The following is a 22,673-nucleotide window of genomic DNA, read 5'->3' on the forward strand; positions in this document are numbered from 1 at the left end:
TTCTACTCTCCTAGGTTTCATAAAGCCTTCAAACAAAACTGATTTTAAACCAAATGACAGTCTCAAACTATCTTTGTGTCGCCCTAAAAAAAAAAAATGTTCAGGATACCAGGGTCCACTGTTTGGGCAAGAGGCCCACTGTTTGGGCAAGAGACCCAAAGGGAAGCAAATTATTTGTTTGTGGTTTTAAAGTGGCCAAAATGCCTTCAAGCACAAGTATAAGATCATTAACAAATCACAAGGAACCAAAGTAGTTCATCTTATTCAACAAAGCTGTGATCAGTTAGGAACAGCCAAACTGAATGGGGCTTGCCCTGGGCCGGAAGGTCAGTAAACCTTAGCAGTTTGTGTTTCTGAGAATCAAGAGGCTCTTCAGCAGGGTGCACAGATCCTAAGCCCACAGGTTCTGCTGTCACGTTTCCAAAAACATTCAGGACAGGTGAGAGAAACTAGGCTGTGTGTGTGTGTGTGTGTTTTCCCCCACCCCCTATCTTTCAGCAGCACCTCCAAGTCAAACCATTCCCACTTTTGCTATATACGGACTGGCTAGAGGAAAAGCCATGTCATTCAAAAGTTCCATTTTACAACAACTGGCAATGCTATTCCCATTCTTCCTAGATGATATATCTCAGATTCAGTGAGGTTATGTGGCTTCTGATAAGACGAAGTTTCGTGATCGTGCTTATGAAACATACCCTACTGTTCAGTCTGCAATAAATTAGCCCATAGCATGAACCACAGCCCTGCCACTATCCAAGCAGCCATACTGTCACTGTACTTTGGGCCCAGGCTCCCTGATACCCTGAGAAGACTGGGGTGCACGCCTTCTCCCTCCAGGGATGACAACCACCTATCTTACTGACTTATCATGTCTCTGCAGCTGTCCAGAAACAGACCACACTGTAAACACTCTCTCCACCTACTGTAACACGCATAACTTCTCCCTTCAACCTAGAAAACACAGCAGTGACCCTGCTCTTTTTCAAGTACTGTGGTAAAACAACTTCCCTAGATGGCTGGAGTCACTGCACCCCAGGACACAGGCCTAGGAATCAAAAACGCACATGACTAATAAAGCTGTCATATCACTTTTCAGTCACAGAACACTTACACTATAAACTCGTTTTCACTTTACTGTTATGCTTACAGAATGCTGACTCATTCCTACTATTTTTTAGGGCATTTTGAAAAGAAAAAAAAAAATCCATTCATTCATTCATTCAATCTCTACAAAGTGACAGAGAGAAGCCAAACTGGCTTGGCTTGCTTGGGTTCCAGTCATTTTAGCCAACTTCTCTCACAGGTCAACTGATAATGGTCTTTGAAAGAGTTTTTCTTATAAGAAGGGAAGGAAAAAATATTACTTTTGCAGGTGACAAGACTGCATGCCCCAAAACTCCCAATGAATCATTATTATCAACAATAAAACCATGCTAGAATGAATACAAAAAGTTAGGCAAAATGATCAGGTTCAATATTTACAATACTTAGCTGGAAAACATACTGAAAAGGAAACTGCTTTCATAATAAAAAACAAAATGCATAAGGTATTTAGGAATAAGTGTAACAACAGATGTGGGAACTTTATAGTGAAAACCACAAAACTTTTGAACTCAGAATTTTTTTTTTTTGCTGAGGAAGTGAGTGGGAGTGGAGATGTGACACACACACAAAAATCCAACAAGGATAATCCATCCCTGACAGATATTAAACTCTATCAAAAAGTAACAATATTTAAAATAGTATGGAAATGGAAAAATATATGACTGGACAAAATGGAGAGTCAGATATAGATAAGATATATATTACATACATATTTGTGTACATGTATGTGATACATATCACATTAAGCTTTCCAAAACAAAGGGACAGAGAATTTCATTTAGCAAAAGGTATTGCAATAACTCGGTAGCCATTAAGAAAAAGAAGTTAAATTCAGCCCTTACACCAAAACAAAAGTGCTATTGATGAAAGTGTAAAGTATTTAAAAAATCAAATTAGAAGAAAGCCAGTGGGAAACTGAAGAGAAGATTTATCAGGTCTGTGGAAGAATTATACATTTCTTAGCTCTGAAAAAAAAAAATTACAAAAGATTGGCAGGTTCTAATATATTAAAGTAAAACTTATATAAGGTAAAAACAATAAAGTAAAAAGAACTGCCTGGGAAAAAAAATTGCATCAAAGATGACAGACTACAGCCCAATATCCATGATCCACAAGGATTTCAAATTTATAAGAAAAACATCAAGACCCTAATAATAAATGGGTGAAGACTAGGAACAGATAATCTCACAGGTGAAAGAAACACATGGGAAAATATTTATCCTGGCCAGTGATAAAAGAAATGCAAAATACCACAACTTTGAGACATCATTATTATGTCACTAAAGTAGCAAAGATTTAAAATTCTCACAGGAAATTGGTTCTATCATTCTTTCCTGGTGCCACTGTAACTTGGTACAACCCTTTTGGAAAGCATAACCTTTGATCTAATAATGCCAATCTTGGGGATTTATCCTAAGGAATTAATTCAGAAAGATGTATATATTGTATGGTATGTGAATTATATCTCAAAAAATCTATTACCAAAAAGTATGTTAATTATTCATTTCATTGTTATCTGTAATAGCAAAAGCTGAACACAACATAAAAACTCAGTATTAGAGGAATTTTTTTTTAAATCTCATTATGGTACAGCCCACGAACACTTAAAATGCACTTATTCTCTTAGGATCAGTAAAATAACAACTATGGAGGGGAAGAAGTGTACTACTGAAAAGCAATTTTTAAAAGTGAAAATAGTTGTCTGTGATGTATTATGCCTTATCTTTTGGGAAAAAAAACTTTAATGTTGTTATACTGTATTAGAACTACCTTTTTTTAAACCACGATTAGATGGAGTAGGGATCATTCTGAAAGCTTTGCCCCTAAGCCCACACAATTTTTCCCCGGTCCTACTGTACAGTTTAAGTGGGTTCAGGTAAGTTTTTCATTCACAGGTCTCACACCCTACCAAAAACAGGTCAAATTGCAATACCATCCCTTTGTACACAGCCTAGACCTAATTCAGCCTCCTGCCTCAAGCAGGCACCCTTTTTTGTGTAGCTCTGCCTGTATTGTGTCATAAACTACAGTTGACAGTTGGGCCAAGGGCGCTTTTTTTTCCCCCTCCAGATCTGAGCCCTGTAGCTACTTCAGACATCACTCTTCTCCATATTCAATTTTATCTGAGCCCTGAAGTCTAACAACCATTGGGAGCGAGAGGGGAAGGAGAATGTCCACAGAAACATTCTGATAGACCACCTGGTGAACATGGGTCCTAGACTGGACTGGAAGAGGCGTCCAGCCTGGCTCCTCTGGGGCTGAGGAACCGGGCCACTCAACGTCTGCGAAAAGACACAATTACAAAGCTGAAGGAAGTGCTTAAGATGGCTAGAAGTGAGGAGCCGCCCGCGGGGGAGGGTGCTGACTGCAGGATGCTCTTGGGAGGCTTCCTCTGATGGGGTCCTCGGACAGGAGAGGTACTGGGATCCCCGAGGGTGCTCGGGGAGGGGTCTCGGCGCAGGCCTCGGATTTCGGGTGCGACACGGCCCAGGCCGACCAGGCCGCGGCGCCCCGCCCTTTCCCGGGACGCGGGCCGGCCCGGGGCGGGGAGCGGGCGGGCGAGCGGGCGCTTACAGGTCGGTGCCGAGCCGCGTGAAGCCGGAGTTGAGCGAGGCCCGGGCTATCCGGCGCCAGAGCAGGTCGCAGCTGGTGAAGCGCCGCAGCCAGCGGCACACCTGGGCCAGGCGGCCAAGGGCCCGCATGTCCAGGTAGGAGCAGACGAGCAGCAGCAGCTCCTCCGGCAGACGCCAGAGCGCGGGCCCCGAGGCGGGGCGGGCGGGTGGCTCCCAAGCCGCCGCCTCCTCCTCGGCAGCCGCCGCCATGGCCGCCACTGTCCTTGCATTACCGCCCCACGCGTGACCCCCTCGTCCCTGTTCTCTCCTCTGCCTTCTGTCCTCCCGCCGCCCAGTTCTGACTCTCCTTTCTCCCTTCTGCCCATCTTCTCTTCCTTTTGCCTCCTTCCCCGCCCCTGCGCTCCCCTCATCTCCCTTTATGGTCCTCCTTGCCCCTTCCCCCTCGCTTCCACCTCGCTCTCCTTCCTCCCCGGACCCTGCCCTCGCTCCCGCCTCGGTTCCCAGCCCGGCTGCCTCCTTTGCTTTCTGCGGCCCCGGCTTCCCTTCCGCCCCGCTTCCTCTTCCGCCTTGCCCTGCGCCCGCTTTTCCCTTCCCCTTCCTTCGCTTCCCTCTCGCGACCCTCCCTTCCTGCTGTTTCTTCGCCTCCCCACCCTCGCCTTCTCCGGGCCTGCCGTTCCCAGGGGGCCCCGAGCGGCCCTGGTTGTTCATGAGCGGCCGCGAGGCCGGCCCGTCGCGGAGCCGAGCCCGAGCGGCCGCCGCTGCACCCTCGGGAGGAGGCGACACCATGTCGGGCCGGGTCACATGGGCCGGCGCAGGCCGAGGCCTGGGCCCGCCCCTCACACCCGGGGCCAAGGACCCGCCTCGGCGTGCGGACCTAGGCCAGGGAGCGGACCCCCGCTTCCTACTGTCCCAGTGCCCTGGGCGGCCAGGAGAGCTTAGTGTAAGCCCAGGCATTCATTCATCAAACTTGTTAGGAAGCCCGCTAATGACCTGGCCTGAGGCCAGAAGAGGACACTCCGCCTTCAAGAACCACCTAGTTGGGGCCCCTGCCCTCAAGAAGCACCTAGTTGGGTGGCCTTCCCCTTTCTGGGAGCCCTCCTCTTCCTCAGGTGATTTCCCCTTTCCACAGGCCACATATCAGGGCCCCACGAAACTGCAGCTCTAGAAGTTTGCAGGTTCCATTCCCTGGGTTCCCATACAAGGTGTGAAATATGGTCTTTTCAATGAGCTTGTAGTTTAGACATATTCTGCAGTCTTCTAGTTCCTAAGTCCATAACTCCCAAAACAGACATGTATCAGAAATGGCAACGCTAGGGCTTCTTATTAAGTTAACCACCAAGTGCAAGCTGATTCCTCAAGGTCACCCTCCGGATATCTTACCCATAGTACCCATGCTACTCACAGGGGCACCAATCTGAAGGGAGAGCTAAGAAAACCTACTGAAGTCTAGACCCATGCTGTCCAACAAGGTTTCCAATAGCCACATGTGGCAATTGTGGAGATGGGTCCAAAAACAGGAATGTAAACTATCTCACTAATAATTTTATATTGATTATATATTGAAGTGATCATATTTTGGATATAGGACTGAAAAAATTTTTAATGTAGCCACTAGGGAATTTAAAATTGCAATGTGACCTGGGTTTGTGGCTCATATTATTTTTCTATTGCACAGCACTGGGCTAGCCAGTAAGATTGGGAGGGGAGGAGGAAGATGCCCTCCTGTACCCCAAAGTCTAAATGTGTAAACTTATACCCCAAATCCAGATAGGAGGGATTTGGGGGTTTTCTTTTGTATTTATCTACATCTTAAGACCCATATTTTGGGAGCAGGAATGAATGAGAAATCAATTTTGAAAATTACTCAACATCTAGCATAGCTGAGGAGAGACCTGTAGAAGGCTTTACATTGTACTATGGTGCTCTGGAAGCATCATATAACAAGGTCAGACCGGAATCTGGCTTTGCCCTAGAAATACTTTTTGATCTTAGCAAAACAACAACAAAAAGCCCCACCTATCTTGGCCTTTTTGTGTTCTCAGTCTGTAGTGGAGCTAATGCCTCTGCCTTACTTTCGAGGGATAAATGAGATCCCTGTAAAATGCTTTGAACTCCTCTAAGAAAATTCTCACTAATAGTTACAGGTCAAATCCTGTTACAAAAAATACCTTTACCCCTGCCCCCACCCCCCAAAAAATCATACAACAAAGGCTTTGTGTAGAAAAAGATTTCCAAGCTCCAGCCAGTGGTTTACTTATTAAAAGCAATATTTGATACAGCATTTCAGTATAGCCAACGAATTTAGACCATCTCTTAGAAACCATTAGAAGACTATTAAAATAGGAACTCTGCAAATTGAGGCAATATCATCATCAATTCAATATCTATCCATCTAGCTACATTTGTGTAGTGTGAGCCACTCTGGGAGGAAGGCAGAGATGAATACAGAATATGGTTCCTGCATTTTGGGTGCAGATTTGTGTTGGACATGTTTGTAATTTCTTACTGTTTGGCTATTTTTTAACTGTTTAACTTCTTTACACATAGTAAAGCTGAGTAGTTCATCCACGTTGAACCTAGTTTTGCCTTGAGGATTGGAAGGCACAGAAACTAATTTAATTAACCCAACATAAATCAAGTCAGGATTAAAATCCGTAATCATACAAGTACAACTTTTTCCATTCACAGGGGCTCCAATCTGAAGGGAAAGCTGAGAAAAACCTGTGAAAGTCTAGATCTGTGCTATCCAACATGTGGCTATTAAGTATTTGAAGTATGGCTAGTCCAAACAGGTATGTGTACAGGCATGAAATACACACCAGATTTTGAAGACTTACACACACACACACAATAAGAATGTAAAATCTCATTAGTAATTTTATATCGATTACATGTTGAAATGATAATATTTTGGATATATTGGGCTAAATAGACAGCAGTGGGTTTGGGTTTTTTTCTGGGGGGGCTAGATATATTTTTAATGTAGCTGTTAGAAAATGTTGCCTCGGGTTGCCTTCGTTGATGGAGAAATTAATCGTTTTAAAAACATCAAATCACACCTCTTTCACAAACTAGAGATCAGGTGAACTGCTTAGGCTAGAATTTATGGTTTAATGATTTCCAAAAACGCCAAAATAATCACAAAACAGGGAGAAAGGCAAAGTCAAAGTGAAAAATTGGTATATATTCTGTTTTTTTGGTGGTGATGTGTGCCCTTAAATTCCTGAGCATTAAAAAAGCAGCTAGAAGTTTTCATCCATCTCTACACATACAAATCCAATTTTTGGATTTAAAACAAGCTTAGAAAAACTGCATTGCAAAAAAAAAAAAAAAAAAACTTGTAAAATTCTTTTTTTGGGACAGAGTGTTAAAAAAAAATCAGATGTGGCTGAAAGATGAATTTGTAATGAAAGGAAATGCATATCTTCATGGAGAACCTAAATATTTTACTATCAAAGAAAATAAATATATTAATAGACAGAAAAAGGAAGGTAGAAAGAGTATGGTGGCTTAGGAACATCTTTAAGAAAAGTTATTAACTCTCTTGAAGTTCATACATTCTGATACCAAATCCAGAAATCACAATAAAATAACATAGAGAATGAAGTTTACCTTTGATTTTACAGAGCTTTTTATTTAAAAAAAAAAAAAAAATTATTCACAAGTTAATAAGTAAACTGAAAATATTGGACTGCTTTAAACATTTAATGCCCAAAACATGGAATTCATAATATTTTAAAATTTAAGAATCAACATAAATTTCATACTCTGTGTTTAGAAACACTAATGTTAGTTTACTTTTAAAGAGGATTGTTCTCTTATTTAAAGAGGATTTTAAAGTACAATTATAAAGCTCTTTTGTGTTAGTATGTCCATGTAAGTGACATGTACAGTGGTGATTGTTGTGGTTATGTTGCCATGGAGTCGATTCCAACTCACGGAGACATCACGTGTGCAGAGTAGAACTGTCCCATAGGTTTTCAAGGCTGTGACCTTGCTGAAGCACATTGCCAGGCCTGTTTTCTAAGGCACCTCCAGGTGGATTGAACCATCAACCTTTCTGCTAGTAGTTGAGCACTTAACTGTTCATGCCACCCAGGGGCTGTTGCTGCTATTTAAAAAAAAAAAAGCCAAACCCGACTCATAGCAACCCTTTAGGACAGTGTAGAACCGCCCCATAGAGTTTCCAAGGAGCGCCTGGTAGGTTCAAACTACCAACCTCTTGGTTAGCAGCTGTAACTAGCCACCAGGGTTTCCCTGGTGGTTGCTGCTATAAAACCAAACTAAACCAGTTGCCGTCTAGTTGATTCCGACTCGTAGTGACCCTATAGGACAGAGTAGAACTGCCCCACAGGGTTTCCAAGGAGCACCTGGTAGAATTGAACTGCCGACCTTTTGGTTAGTAGCCATAGCTCTTAACCACTGCACCACCAGGGTTTCCGTTGCTGCTATAGGTGGTACATAATGTGTGTTTTAGGATTCCAAAAAAGCTAGGATTGCTGTGTTCTGGCCATCCTTATAAACACAGGTGGCAGAATCTCAGACAGGACCCCATTCACACATCTAGTACACCAGAACCCGAAAGCCCATTGGTTAAGCCTGCAGGGCCCCAGGGGCCTTTATCTTTAGGAGTAGGTGGATTTAATAGGGGAATTATTCTGAGGTGAATGAAAGAGATTATTTTGTGAATGATAATTTTCAACACATTGGCTCAGATGTTTACATCATTTTTCTATAATAATAATATCTTACATTTATGTAGCAATTATTATGTCAGTCACTACCATAAAAGCTTTCCATGTATTGTCTTGCTTATTCCACTGAACAACTCCATGAGGAAGATACTATTATTAAACCTATTTTTCAGAAGATGGAACTGAAGCCTATGGTCAAATGGCTATTAAGTCGCAGAGCAGGTATTAAAATCCAGATGGTCTGGTCCCAAAGTTTGTATTCTGAACCAGGCCTTCAGCATACACAGCATGAATTCAGGGTCTTCTAAGATCCCTTATAACTAATAAAGACATATTTAATATACTTTATCTCTGACTACCGAGCAGTTTTGATATAAATAAAAGCTGCTCCTCGGCGCTTGGGGTCATAAACGCTAGCAAGCAGCCATCTAAGATGCATCAATTGGTCTCAACCCACCTGGACCAAAGGAGAATGAAGAACACCAAGGACACAAGGTAATTACAAGCCCAAGAGACAGAAAGGGCCACATAAACCAGAGACTATATCAGCCTGAGACCAGAAGGGCTAGATGGTGCCCCACTACAACTGATGACTGCCCTGACAGGGAACACAACAGAGAACCCCTGAGGGAGCAGGAGAGCAGTGGGATGTGGACCCCAAATTCTTGTAAAAAGACCAGACTTAATGGTCTGACTGAGACTAGAAGGACCCCGGTGGTCACGGCCCCCAGACCTTCCGTTGGCCCAGGACAGGAACCATTCCCGAAGCCAGCTCTTTAGACAGGGATTGGACTGGACAATAGGATAGCAAAAGAGGCTGGTGAAAAATGAGCTTCTTGGATCAAGTAGACACTTGAGACTATGTTGGCATCTCCTATCCGGAGGGGAGATGAGAGGGTGGAGGGGGTTAGAAGCTGGTGGAATGGACACGAAAAGAGAGTAAAGGGAAGGAACAGGCTGTCTCATTAGGGGGAGAGCAATTAGGAGTATATAGTAAGGTGTATAAAAATTTTTATATGAGAGACTGACTTGATTGGTAAACTTTCACTTAAAGCACAATAAAAATTAAAAAAATAAGAGCTGCTCCTAAGCAACTGAAGTAGTCCCTGTTCTTGTCTCAGTTACTTTTAAGAGTTAATCATTGTAGACCCCATAATCTTCTTGCAAAACTTTATAGGATTCTAGAAAAAAATATATATATATCTTGCATAGCAACATATAACTAAAATTCAGTAATTCCTTCATTTTGCTTCAGCTTCATTTTATTCTGTTACATTTAAGTAACAATGTATGTATAATATGAGTCTTTTTCTGTAAATGTATCTCTATCTGTATATATGCAGAGGGAGGTTTTGTGGAATGATGCTAATAATAGTTATTTCTAGGTTATAGAATTTTTTAATTTGTACTTTTCTGAATTCCTTGATCTGTTTTAATGAAAAGCATGTATCTCCTTTACAAAAGCAATAGAGTCTTTCAAAAAAGAAAAAAAAAGTTATTTGTGAGTCCAAACACACACAAGAAAGTTGGAGATTTGAAGCTCAGATCATTGCCAGTGTTTTTAACTAGCTGCCCAAGAGTCTTTAAACCTTATTTGTTCTACTTAAAGTTGTTTATCATATAATAATAAAATAAAGGACAAGTTAGAGTATTAGAAAGGAGAAGAAATAAGAGGACTTACAGTGAATGTTGTACCTATGTTAACATCTGAGCTTCTCATAAATAGAGGGATAGAGCCCTAAAACATTGTTTTCAGAAATCATCTATCAGATTGGTAGTTTATATTCTGAAATCCTATTAGAAACATCACCAAGATCTGCTCTGTTTTTATAAGGATCCACCTTCTTTGCCATATTCAAAGATAAAATATTTGTGTTTCATGTGCAGTAATTTAAACCAAGTGCTGTTTACAAATACTTCATGCAGAAGAGAAAAGACTGGAAGGAAATATGACAAAATGCTAGAAACGGTTGCTCATGAGAGGTGGAATTATGGGGAGTACTTTCTGCTGCTGCCTTACACTTGTCTACATTTTCTAAGTTCTCTGTGGTAAGCATGTGTATTACATAATCTTATTTTTTTAAAGGAAAAAACCTAAGAAGTGTTAACTAAATATTAAAAAAAAGAAAAAGTAATTGAATTAAGCTAGTTCATTTTGATATTTTAAAAGTTCATTTTACAAATCTACCAAGCAGCATTCCAAATAATGTGTGTAGATACTTCCCTCTCAAGGAGATGGAGCACAACTCTCCACTACTTAAATGTGGGCTGCACATAGTGACTTCCTTCAAAAGTGTAATACGGAAAGGGGGAAGAGAGTAACTTGACAGTGGAGAAACCTGACAACCACCACCTCAGCCAGGTAATCATGGTCAGCATCCACAGTGATAAGTCATGTTGATAGTAAGTACCCTTGATAAGATGTGATGATTATGGATGGCACTTTACCTCTGTGGTCTTCTCCCAAAAACCCATCCCATAACCCCAGTCTAATAATGAGAAAAACATCAGACAAATCCCAGTTCAGGAATATTTTACAAAATACCTGGCCAATACTCCTCAAAGCTCTCAAGGTCATCAAAGACAAGGAAAGCCTAAGAAACTGTCACAGACCAGAAGAGACAAATAAGAGATGACGACTAAATGTAATATGAATCCTAGATGGGGTCCTGGGGCAGAAAAAGGACTTGAGGTGAAAAAATAAATTACTAAAGAGATCTGAATAAAGCGTGAACTTTAGTTAATAATAATGTAACAATATTGGTTCATTAATTGTAGGAAATGGACCACTAATGTAAGATGTTAGTAATGGGGGAAACTGGGTTCAGGGTATATGGGAGCGCTATACTATCTTAATAGTTTTTCTGTAAATCTAAAACTGTTGTAAAAACAATACATAAAAATTATTTTTCATCTAAAGACTTCACCAAAAGAGTAAAAAGACCACCTACAGACTGGGAAAGAATTTTCAGCTATGACATCTCCGACCAGCGCCTGATCTCTAAAATCTATATGATTCTGTCAAAACTCAACCACAAAAAGACAAACAACCCAATCAAGAAGTGGGCAAAGGATATGAACACACACTTCACTAAAGAAGATATTCAGGCAGCTAACATACATGAGAAAATGCTCTCGATCATTAGCCATTAGAGAAATGCAAATTCAAACTACGATGAGATTCCATCTCACTCCAACAAGGCTGGCATTAATCCAAAAAACACAAAGTAATAAATGTTGGAGAGGCTGCAGAGAGATTGGAACTCTTATACACTGCTGGTGGGAATGTAAAATGTACAACCACTTTGGAAATCTATCTGGCGTTATCTTAAACAGTTAGAAATAGAACTACCGTACAACCCAGAAATCCCACTCCTCGGAATATACCCTAGAGAAATAAGAGCCTTCACACAAACAGATATATGCACACCCATGTTTATTGCAGCTCTGTTTACAATAGCAAAAAGCTGGAAGCAACCAAGGTGTCCATCAACGGATGAATGGTTAAATAAATTGTGGTATATTCACACAATGGAATACTACGCATCGATAAAGAACAGTGACGAATCTGTGAAACATTTCATAACATGGAGGAACCTGGAAGGCACTATGCTGAGCGAAATTAGTCAGAGGCAAAAGGACAAATATTGTATAAGACCACTATTATAAGATCTTGAGAAATAGTATAAACTGAGAAGAACACATACTTTTGTGGGTACGAGGCGGGGAGGGAGGAAGGGTGGGAGAGGGTTTTTTACTGATTAATTAGTAGATAAGAACTGCTTTAGGTGAAAGGAAGGACAACACTCAATACATGGAAGGTCAGCTCAACTGGACTGGACCAAAAGCAAAGAAGTTTCCGGGATAAACTGAATGCTTCAAAGGTCAGCGGAGCAAGGGTGGGGGTTTGGGAACCATGGTTTAAGGGGACTGCTAAGTCAATTGGCAAAATAATTCTATTATGAAAACATTCTGCATCCCACTTTGAAATGTGGCATCTGGGGTCTTAAATGCTAACAAGCGGCCATCTAAGATGCATCAATTGGTCTCAACCCACCTGGATCAAAGGAGAATGAAGAACACCAAGGTCACACGATAACTAAGCCCAAGAGACAGAAAGGGCCACATGAACCAGAGACCTACATCATCCTGAGACCAGAAGAACTAGTTGGTGCCCGTCCACAATCGATGACTGCCCTGACAGGAAGCACAACAGAGAACCCCTGAGGGAGCAGGAGATCAGTGGGATGCAGACCCCAAATTCTCACGAAAAGACCATACTTAATGGTCTGACTGAGACTAGAGGAATCCCGGTGGTCATGGTCCCCAAACCTTCTGTTGGCCCAGAACAGGAACCATTCCTGAAGACAACTCATCAGACATGAAAGGGACTGGACAGTGGGTAGGAGAGAGATGCTGATGAAGAGGGAGCTAATTATATCAGGTGGACACTTGAGACTGTGTTGGCATCTCCTGTCTGGGGGGGGGATGGGAGGATAGAGGGAGTTGGAAGCTGGCAAAATTGTCAGGAAAGGAGAGAGTGGAAGGGCTGACTCGTTAGGGGGAGAGCAAGTGGGAGTACAGAGTAAGGTGTATATAAACTTATATGTGACAGTCTGACTTGATTTGTAAACGTTCACGTGAAGCTCAATAAAAGTTAATTTAAAAAAATTATTCTTAAGTCCATTTTAGCCTTTTGTGATTTTACAGAAAATCTTTGTAAAAATTAATCAAAATGCACATGAAAGCATTGTTTCTTGAGTTATACAAATTAATAATATTATGAAACCCTATCCTGTCACCCCAGATGCAAAAGAAAAAAGTAGAAATAATTTCCGTGAGTCATCTTCAACAAAAAGTACTTTTGAAGGTTTCAGGTCATCCAAACTAACAGCTGTATTAGAAAAATTCATTTTCCAAAGGGTCAGATAACCTTTGAAGACCTGTTCTGACTTTACAACCATGAAAAACAGACATTTCCAACCAAATTTGTATATAAATTTTGTATACATATTAATATATTTTATATATATATATATATATGCCTTGGAGGCACAGCTGAGCTCTAAGGCATATATGTATATATATGTATGCCTTGGAACTCAGCTGCTAAACGAAAGGTTGGCTAGTCAAACCCACTAGCCACTCCTCTGGAGAAAGATGTGGCAATCTGCTTCTGTAAAAATTTAAAAAAAGATTACAGCCTTGGAAACCTATGGGGCAGTTCTGCTCTGTCCTATAGGGTCACTATGAGTTGGAATTGACTCAATGGCAATGAGTTTTTGGGTTTTGGGGGGGTATTAATGTAGGTATTACATAAATACACATATGTATACAAAATTTGAGGGCCATATGTCCATAGGCAGAAAAGCAAGTAAGAGGATTGGCAGAAGAGAAATATAAAATGTAACTTTGAGGAAGGGGAGGGACAGATTTCCAGATTTGCCAATTAGTAATGCCATCAGATTAGTCAGTCTTCAGTAACTTTCTTTGTGTCAATAGGTGATGTTCAAAGAGATTTTGTACAAAATGGAGAACACACCATCAGCATTAAAGTCTAAGATAAATTTCCGTATTGCCACAGGGCATCAGAATTTGATTGTCATTTTTCAGATCTCTGCTGGTCAGGGAAACCCTGGTGGTGTAGTAGTTAAGAGCTACAGCTGCTGACCAAAAAGTTGGCAGTTCAAATCTACCAGGTGCTCCTTGGAAACTATGGGGCAGTTCTACTCTGTCCTATAGAGTCGCCATGAGTCAGAATCAACTCGACGGCAACAGGTTTTTGTCTGCCAGTCAGAAGACTGAGTTATTTGGCAGCACATGATAAAACTTAAAGATGAAGGGAACCACAAAACCTTGTGAAATTTTCATAATCACCTGGTGATTTTTTACATTGCTTTCAGATCCTGATTCTTTATTAAAAAAAAGACATAATAAATAAATGTGGTTACAACTAAGATAAAAACCCGTAAACCCAAGATAGGCATCCCCAAATGGTGCAAACAGTTAAGCACTCAACTTCTAGCCAAAAGGTTGGCAGTTCAAACCCACCAGAGGCACCTTGGAAGAAAGGCCTAGCGATCTGCTTTCCGAAAGTGTCAGAGCCATGAAAACTCTATTGAGCACATGTCTACTCTGTGTACGGGTCACTAAGAGTCAAAATTGACTCAACAGCAACTAACAACCACCACCACCACTGAGATAGGAAATGTAAAAATATGATCTTTTAAAAAAATTATATTTTATTGTGTTTTAGGTAAAAGTTTATAGAGAAAATTAGGTTCCCCTTTAACAGTTTTTATATAAATTGTTCAGGGCCACTGGTACCCAAATTTTACACTGTGTCAGAATTCTCATCATTTCTACTTTGTTTTGTTTCCACTGACCTAGCTTTTCTTCTCCTCCTTGCTGTCTCATCTTTGCTTTTAGGCAACTGTTGACCATTTGGTCTCAGATAGTTAATTGCTGAAGGAAGCACATTACTCATGGGTGATATCGTTTATTTTATAAGCCAATTTGGCTGAAAGGTGACCAGCAAAAATAGCTTCAATTCTAAGTTCAAAGGCAATCTTAGGGCAATAGTCTCAGGGGTTCCTCTAGTCTCTGTCCAGTAGGTCTGGCCTTTTTTAGGAATTTGAATTTTATTCTACATTTTTCTCCCACACTATCTGGCACCTTCTATTGTGCCCTTGTCAGAATGGTAGGTAGTGGTTGCCGGGCACCATCTAGTTCTTCTGGTCTTAGGTTTGAAAAGGTTGTGTGTGGTGTGGGCTATTAGTCCCGTGGTCTAGTTTCTTCTTTGAGCCTTTGATTTCCTTCATTCTCTTTTGCTCCATACAAATAGAGACCATAGTTGTATCTTAGATGGCTGCTTACAAGCTTTTAAGACCCCAGACACTACTGATCAAACCCAGATGTAGAACATTATCTTTGTGAACTATGTTATGCCAATTGACTAAGTTGTTTCTTGAGACTATGGTCTCAAGCTTTTGACTCAGTAAACCAATCCTTCAAGTTGTCTAGGAAGCCTCGGTAACTGTGCCCCCATGAGGTTTGTAATATATGTGTAATATATGCAGCACACACAAACATATGTGTACTTATGCCTACAGATACACCTATACATGACATGTATTTACTTGCATATGCCTTTTTACTATACACATATATGCATATCTACCAACGTAAGCACACACATATTTTTGGTGGTTTTTACTGTTGTTGCAAAATTGTATGTTACAGCATTTACCAAAATTTTCCCTTTTTCTCATGTACTTTTTAGTGTCTTCATTTACCTTGGTCAAGTTGTGCTGACTTCATCCGTGTTTGTGATTGCTTTTCCCATCACCAAAAGTAACAAGTGTCTACTACATAGAAAGTGATTCCCCTTCCCTCTCCCTTCCATCCCTGGTAACCATCAAAGAACTTTGCTTTCTGTGTGTATGTCTATTCTTGACTTTTTATACAATATTTGTCTTTTTGTGATTGACTTATTTCACTCAGTATAAAGTCCTCCAAGTCCATCTATGTTTATAAATATGATTCTATGAGTTCTTTTCCAAAAAAAGAGTGAGAATTCAGTTCCAGGAAAAAAAAAATTCTCTTAAGCATCTTCAGTTATTCTAGAGAAAAAAATGCCAGGGTAAATATAAAATTCTTATTTCTGATTGTATAATTATTATTAACACTATTTAACAATGCCTAACATCAAGTAAATTTTTTTCATTTGAGACATTCATAACACTGGATGAAACCACAGAATATAATTTTATATCTTGTCCTAAGTTCTGAGTCCTGTTAAAAATGTGATAAACACAAAAGACAACTTTTCTGGAGTATCATTCAATTACATTATTTTGAATAGATGGTAGGTTGTGTTCAGTTGTTAAATATAAACGCAAATTTGGATGTGAATGGAATAAGAATAGGTCTTATTTGTTTTTTTTTTTTAGTAAAAATTATGCACACACACATACTAAATAAAAAGCAGTAGCAATTATGGTCTTTGGACCAAAATTTAACTGTTATTTTGAAAAACTGTGTCACTGCCTCTAATAAGTAACATATTTCATATAAAGGAATTTTCCCCTTACAAAAGTCATTTTCAAACACAAAGAGAGATGAATGAGAAAATTCCTTACACTTAAAATCCGCCATGGAGAGAAAAGCAGCAAGAAGTCCAAGCTAGTCCCTGGGGGTTTTTCCAGGGTCAGTAGTTTGACCTGGAAACAAGGAGTACAGTTTGAGCTTTTCTTCTCCCTTTAGCAACACAAGCACTGGTCAGAGAAGTTTCCAAACACATGGAGCTTAGAGAGACCACCTGTTCCTAACAGGACAAGAGCCACTGGATCACCAACTCTTGCTTCAGGTCAACACCAACTCTTCATCACAACAGATGACAAGTTTTCCACTAGAAGAGTTTTCCCATGAAAGAGTGAGAAAAAGAAGCTAAAGTTCACATCTGCAGTAGAACCTTATAAATTAGGAGTGAAATGGACAGATTAAGAAGCTGACACTGAAGTCAGCCTGATAATAGAACCAAACTGTAATCACAGAGGTTTCAGTCCTTGGCAAGATAGAGTTAAGACTTTAAATTCTCACTTGGCAAGCACGTGGTCCTCCATTTACTGTGGAGCCACCAAGAAGTAAAACTTTTGTTCAGGTGCTCTTGCATTCTTACAGGCATGACCAAGCTCAGTGGTTGTGGGGCACACCTTTGGAGATGTACTCAACAATCTCTTAAGTCTCCATCCCTTGGACCACTCAACAATAGGAGAGAAACCACAATGGTCAGGCCCCAGAGCTTGCAATAGCTATTCCAAAGAGCTGAGGTCAACCACAATTTCCAACATCCCTGATTTGAGTCTTTAGTGGTATATGAGGTAGAGTATTGAATTGGTGTTTAAAGATGTGTAAAGCAATAATATTTAATAACATTTTGTAAGGTTAAGAGAATTAAAGTTAATATCAGCTATTAAAAGGAAATTCTCAATTCAGTATCTTATTTAGCCCACACAGGAAATCAAATGTCTTAGAAGTACAGCCAGCATGCTCCTTAGAAGCGAGAATGGTGAGACGTTGTCTCACATACTTTGGACATGTTGTCAAGAGGGACCAGTCCCTGAAGAGGGACATCATGCTTGGTAGATAATCAATGAAAAAGGGGAAGACCCTCAATGAGATGGATTGACACAGTGGCTGCAACAATGGCCTCAAGCATAACAACTGTGTGGATGGTGCAGGACTGAGCAACGTTTTGTTCTGTTATACATGGGGTCGCTATGAGTCAGAACCAGCTGGATGGCACCTAACAACAACAAACAACAGGAAATCAATAAATCAAAATTTTAAATGTTTAAGCAGGCAGGTTGTGACACAATCTAGGTAGGATCCATGATGAGACTGGCAATTATCAAGAAGTAATTGAAAGTGTTGGCATCATACAAATTCCATAATGCTCATTTAAAAAAATAAAAATAAACCCGTACCACTTTTGGTAATTTAGAAAAATTTTAAACCATCCATGTTAAAATTACAATTAAAATCACTAATCAGCAGTACCCAAGATAGAGTCATAGACACAGCTGAAGAAGAAACAAGCCATTGACAGAGAATAGAAGTGTTTGGAGCAAGAGTCTCCCAAACTGTTTAAGAAAATCATGGAACATTCATAGAATAGAATAAGCAGCTGTTAAAAAGAATGAGGAAGATCATATGCATTGCTGTAGAAAGATCTTTAATATACATTAAGTGAAAAAAGCAAAATGTATTCAGTATGTGTAATATATTGCCATTTGTGAGAGGAAAACTGTATTTGTGTGCTTGATTTGTATTTGCCAAATATCTCTGAAAAGATACACAAAACGCTGCTACCTGTATTTGTTTGCCCGTAAGGAAGAGAACTGTGTGGATGGAAGACAGAATTTCTTTTTTACTGCACACCATTTTATACCTTTTAAGTTTTTAAATATTAACTATCCATATGTATTACCTATCAAAAAATAAATTTTGCCTCTAAGAAATGAGACTCTCTAAAAAGTGAAAGGGCATTTTTTTTAGCATGTTTTGGGCAAAGGAAGAGGCCATAAAGAAAGAAATTGTCATTACTTTGCAATAGAAACCTACAGTGAAGAGACAGAGAGAGAGAAATGTATCGAGCTTGTAATGTGTTAACTAGGATGTCAGGAAAAAAAAAAAAAAACGTTGCCAAGGATGTCAGAAGGTAAATCAAAATTAATATCCAGATTGTGAAAATGATAGTTACTGACAGAAAAAAAAAAGAGTCCATTCTACTACATTTAAGTAAGTGCTTTATTATGGAAAAGGACTAAACAGGGAGAAAACACTGGAGCTCGACTAAAAATTATAAAAAGAGAAAGAAAATAATTTTTGAAATAAAGCTTCAAAATGTAGCATCACAGTGAATCATATAAATAAATGGTCAAATGAACTCCATCAGATCCAGAAATCAGTAAAATAATTTCAATTTCTTTAAACCCCGGACACACACACACACACAGACACACACACACACACTGTAAGCAACCTATGAGACCATTAAGACAATTCTGGACTTCTATGGTTATTTCTTTTTTAGGGGGTCATTCTTTGCATGTTTACTGCCTCATATTTACCTCTTCAAGTCAGCAATGCAGATTGAGCTTGCTTTTTTAGTTTTGTTTCCAACCAAATCTTCTGTACATTTCTGGAATTTAAGCCACCTCAGTTCCCGCCACTTATCTGTAACACCATTGCTTTGAGGGATTAAAGCAGGTTTCCTGTAATACACTTAGATCAAGAGTTATCTGAGTTGAGAAGAATTCCTGTTTGAGTTGGTGATGGGCAACCTTCCCCCCCAATTTTATTTATTTATTTTTTGATCTTGAGTTGTTTTGATTTCCTCAGAGAGCAGTAATCTTCAGCAAGTGATATTTTGCAAAAGCCCCAAACATACCACAAAACATTCCAAGTGATTTTAACTGCCGAATGAGGTCGGGCTACCTGAGTGATTCTCTCTCTTCTCCTCTTTGGCAGAAAGGATTAGAAACCTCCACAAAACTTGCTCTCTATTAAAGTGGAGTGCTGTGCATTCACTGGCAAGAGGTGAATTGTCTTCAGATTACATGCGAAAGAGTGTGTGTGTTTCTTTCCCACATCAAAGACTTGGATGGAAGCAGTTCTGAGTATTGCCAGGGATGCAAGAATTGGTGCTAAAGTGATTAACAAAATTGCTTTCCTGCAAAAGAAGCACAAAACATTACCTAGGGATTAGAGGAGGAGAGGGCAAGATTAAAGGTGATGTTGAATTTTTGGTGGAATATCTTATCCATCTTTTTCAAATCAGGCTTCAAGGATTCTGTTGCCCCTCCTTAAGGAAACCTGAACAAATCAAAGTCTTGCTTTCTCAAGTTTTGTATAGAAGGGCACTGACAAGGTAAAATTAAAACTACTAAAATAAACAGCGCTCACCATGTGACCTCTATATCTTTATCTCACACTACAAAACATTTTGAATGTATTTTATTCAACACACACCAACAACTACATTAATCAAAGTCTCTTTCATTTTTAATTGGTTTGTGTGTCCACCTGTTAGACTTCAATGATAGCGTTTCATAGAATTTCTGGGGTTGTTATTGTTGTTTTGTTTTAGTAAACCTTGACTTGATTAGTATAGTATCCCTTCTTAAATATATCTTTCATAGTCAAAGCCTTCCTCTAGCCTAAATGTTAAAAAGACCGTAGAGCCTATACGCTAAATAGTAAAAGAAAGTTCATATGGCAAACCTCACAACTGATAGTTTAAGAAATTATTTTAATGGTTATCTCTGAAATGTTCTTTGACACACTCTGTTAGTTTGCATTTTCTTCCATGTCTTTCGAAAACCTAATACATTCCTCACTTCTTTAAAGACGTCCTCCTGACTTTAGTCTTTCAATCAAAGTCAGGCAGAAACATACAGGTACATGTAACGGTTCTTTTTATGTGAATAAACTTCTTCCTCCTCGGCTTCGTCCTTTAAAACATTAAGTCCAAAAAAGGAATAAAAAATATGTATGTATATATACAGGTATACCTGGGTAGATGGCAAAAAAAGTCAAGTGGAATGAATACAGTATGATACCCTTATGAAAAAAATTTAAATGCACAAAACAGTATCATAATTCTTTGAGTATCATGTATATGTATCTAAAAGTACAAAAAATAGAACAGTTATACACACAAATTCACAGTACTAGCTGCCTCTGGGAAGGAGGGCAGGCTATAAGATTGAGAGTAGTGGCGGAAGGAAATTTTAGCTATCTATTTTTTTTTATAATGTTTATTTCTTTTAAAACAAAAAAAAATTAAGCTAAGGTGACTCACTTAGGCACAGTTAGGGAATGTGAAGTGTGTCATTGAAATTCTTGTCTAAAAAGCACAACAGAAGTTTGAGATCTCGCTTTGGTCCTCATAAATCGTTATCATAACATCTAGTTTGTTTTTTTTCTGTCAGACAGTAATTATGTCTCACTTTTTTTATAACAATTAAATCCCTTTCAATGTATTAAAATATTCAGAATAATTGTTACCACTCCTTTCCCCATAATAACATTATTCTCATAAATTAATTTACTGTGGCGCTATAACTTTATCTTTGTGTGTGCTCTATAAAGAACCAGACACACTATGAATCCTAAGGAAAAAGAATAAATAGACGATTAAATAAATAAGCACTGTTTGCCTCTCCAAACGCAATAGTTTGTGGGCGTTTTCATTTTGAAGGCTTGTTTCTCACAGTTGCCTATCTGCCTTCTTCGCTTTCAGGAACTTGTTTAGAACAATCATTTTTTATCTGTCTTTCCTTTGGGGTCCTGTAAGGTCACTGGACATAAGATAGCTGTGAAATTTGACATTGTTCCAATTTAAATGCTTTACTCCAGCAAGTGCAAGACTGTGGACGCTTCGGTGTGGGGATTGCCACGGCCAGGCCGTTTCTGAGACTCACCAGCCCTCCAGGCTTCAAAGCCTGCCACCCTTGATCTCACTAAAGAATGTTTTTGAATTCTATGTCCATCTAGTGGTTGCCTGCAAAGATCTACTTGGCTTTTTCTTTCTTCCTTTTCTTTCACACTTGATCAGTGAGATTCTGTTTGTGATGGGGGTTTTGCCCCCCTTGGGCTTTAATTCTTTCACAGGTGGTTTCAAAGTGTCTATCCTTAGCCACTGCTTTCTATAAACAAGCAGGAATTCGTGAACCGCAGTTACTGAGGGCTTTCCTCACAGGGAAATTCTCCTCACTTTGAAAATAGACTGTTTAGTGGACAGTACAGTTTTTTTGTTTTTTGTTTTTTTCCACAGATGAGATTAGAGGTTTGAGGGGAGGTTGAAAAAAAAGGGAATTTTTTTTTAAACTGGAAAGCCTTTGTGTTGTGACCGATTTCAGCAAATGGAAAAACTTTACTTATTTTACACTCAGTTGCACCTTTGGTTAAGGATGACATGGCACCAAGTAGAAGGTGCTGGGTGTTTGCTGATTTCCTCATTAACTCCAACAACTCCAGCATCCCAAGTGTAAGATTAGGAGTTGAAGATCAGGTGGTGGCAGGACCTAATGTGGTTGCGTATGCAAGGGATCAAAGTATATAAATTCTATCTAAGAATTCTAATGTGACACGGGGGTTGAGGTACCTAGCTCATCACCTCCTCCCGTCTGTGGTCTGAAAATCTCTTCCCAGGTCTCACTTCCTTGGATTTGAGGTTTTAGAAGGAACGGGATTCAGTCCCATGTCTGGAGCAGTTGTTGGTCTTCTGGTGTTTTCATATGGATCCTGAAAGTCGGGGAGTTGATAGATTTATACTGCTCTGAATTGTGAGAAAAAAAAATAATAAATGGCAGCCAAGTGTTATCACTTAGTTCCTAACACATCAACGGTGTTAGGGCATGTGCCTCTAGGAAAGTGGGGGCGTACACTGAATGAGTACCTAAAAGCCACTGCCTTTGTTCCAGCTCAAATTAAAATAACAGATGTTTGCGATATTTTAAAATATTTTTTCTTTACAAACGTAATTACTGGAATCAATTTAGAAAATATAAATTGTGTTCATGTAGCATTGTTTGTAATAGCAAAAAAAAAAAAAACTGTAAATAACCTAAATGTGAGGGACTGGCTGAAAAAACCTATAATGTATTCATACTATGGAATAATACATAATAAGAAGATTGAAAGAGGAAAAAAGTGACATGGAAACATGTTTAAGAAATATCGTTTAGTGGGATATAAACAAGATGCAAATTGATATTATAAAAATGATATAGAT

At 39.5% G+C, this 22,673-nt stretch overlaps 1 protein-coding gene and 1 long non-coding RNA gene across 8 annotated transcripts in view; one reads left to right on the forward strand and one right to left on the reverse strand.

Annotated features, from left to right (window-relative positions):
- The window catches only part of FBXW4 (F-box and WD repeat domain containing 4), an 87,660-nt gene extending 83,186 nt beyond the window's left edge, over positions 1-4,474 (reverse strand). For 4 of the 5 annotated variants that reach the window (XM_049856102.1, XM_049856101.1, XM_049856103.1 and 1 more), the window contains exon 1: positions 3,679-4,474. In XM_049856102.1, coding sequence (XP_049712059.1) covers positions 3,679-4,463 — 785 coding nt within the window. In that variant the 5' untranslated portion in view covers positions 4,464-4,474. Of the gene's footprint in view, positions 1-3,303; positions 3,381-3,678 lie in introns of those variants that run through there. The other variant, XM_049856105.1, reaches the window with a different exon arrangement.
- The window catches only part of LOC126060033 (uncharacterized), a 33,851-nt gene continuing 14,901 nt past the window's right edge, over positions 3,724-22,673 (forward strand). For 2 of the 3 annotated variants that reach the window (XR_007513515.1, XR_007513514.1), the window contains exons 1-2: positions 3,724-3,812; positions 6,366-6,469. This is a non-coding gene — a long non-coding RNA (uncharacterized LOC126060033). Of the gene's footprint in view, positions 3,813-6,365; positions 6,470-10,258; positions 10,421-22,673 lie in introns of all 3 variants that reach the window. The other variant, XR_007513516.1, reaches the window with a different exon arrangement.

This window comes from Elephas maximus, chromosome 16 (assembly GCF_024166365.1).
Source record: "Elephas maximus indicus isolate mEleMax1 chromosome 16, mEleMax1 primary haplotype, whole genome shotgun sequence".
In the NCBI taxonomy this organism is placed as follows: Eukaryota; Metazoa; Chordata; class Mammalia; order Proboscidea; family Elephantidae; genus Elephas; species Elephas maximus.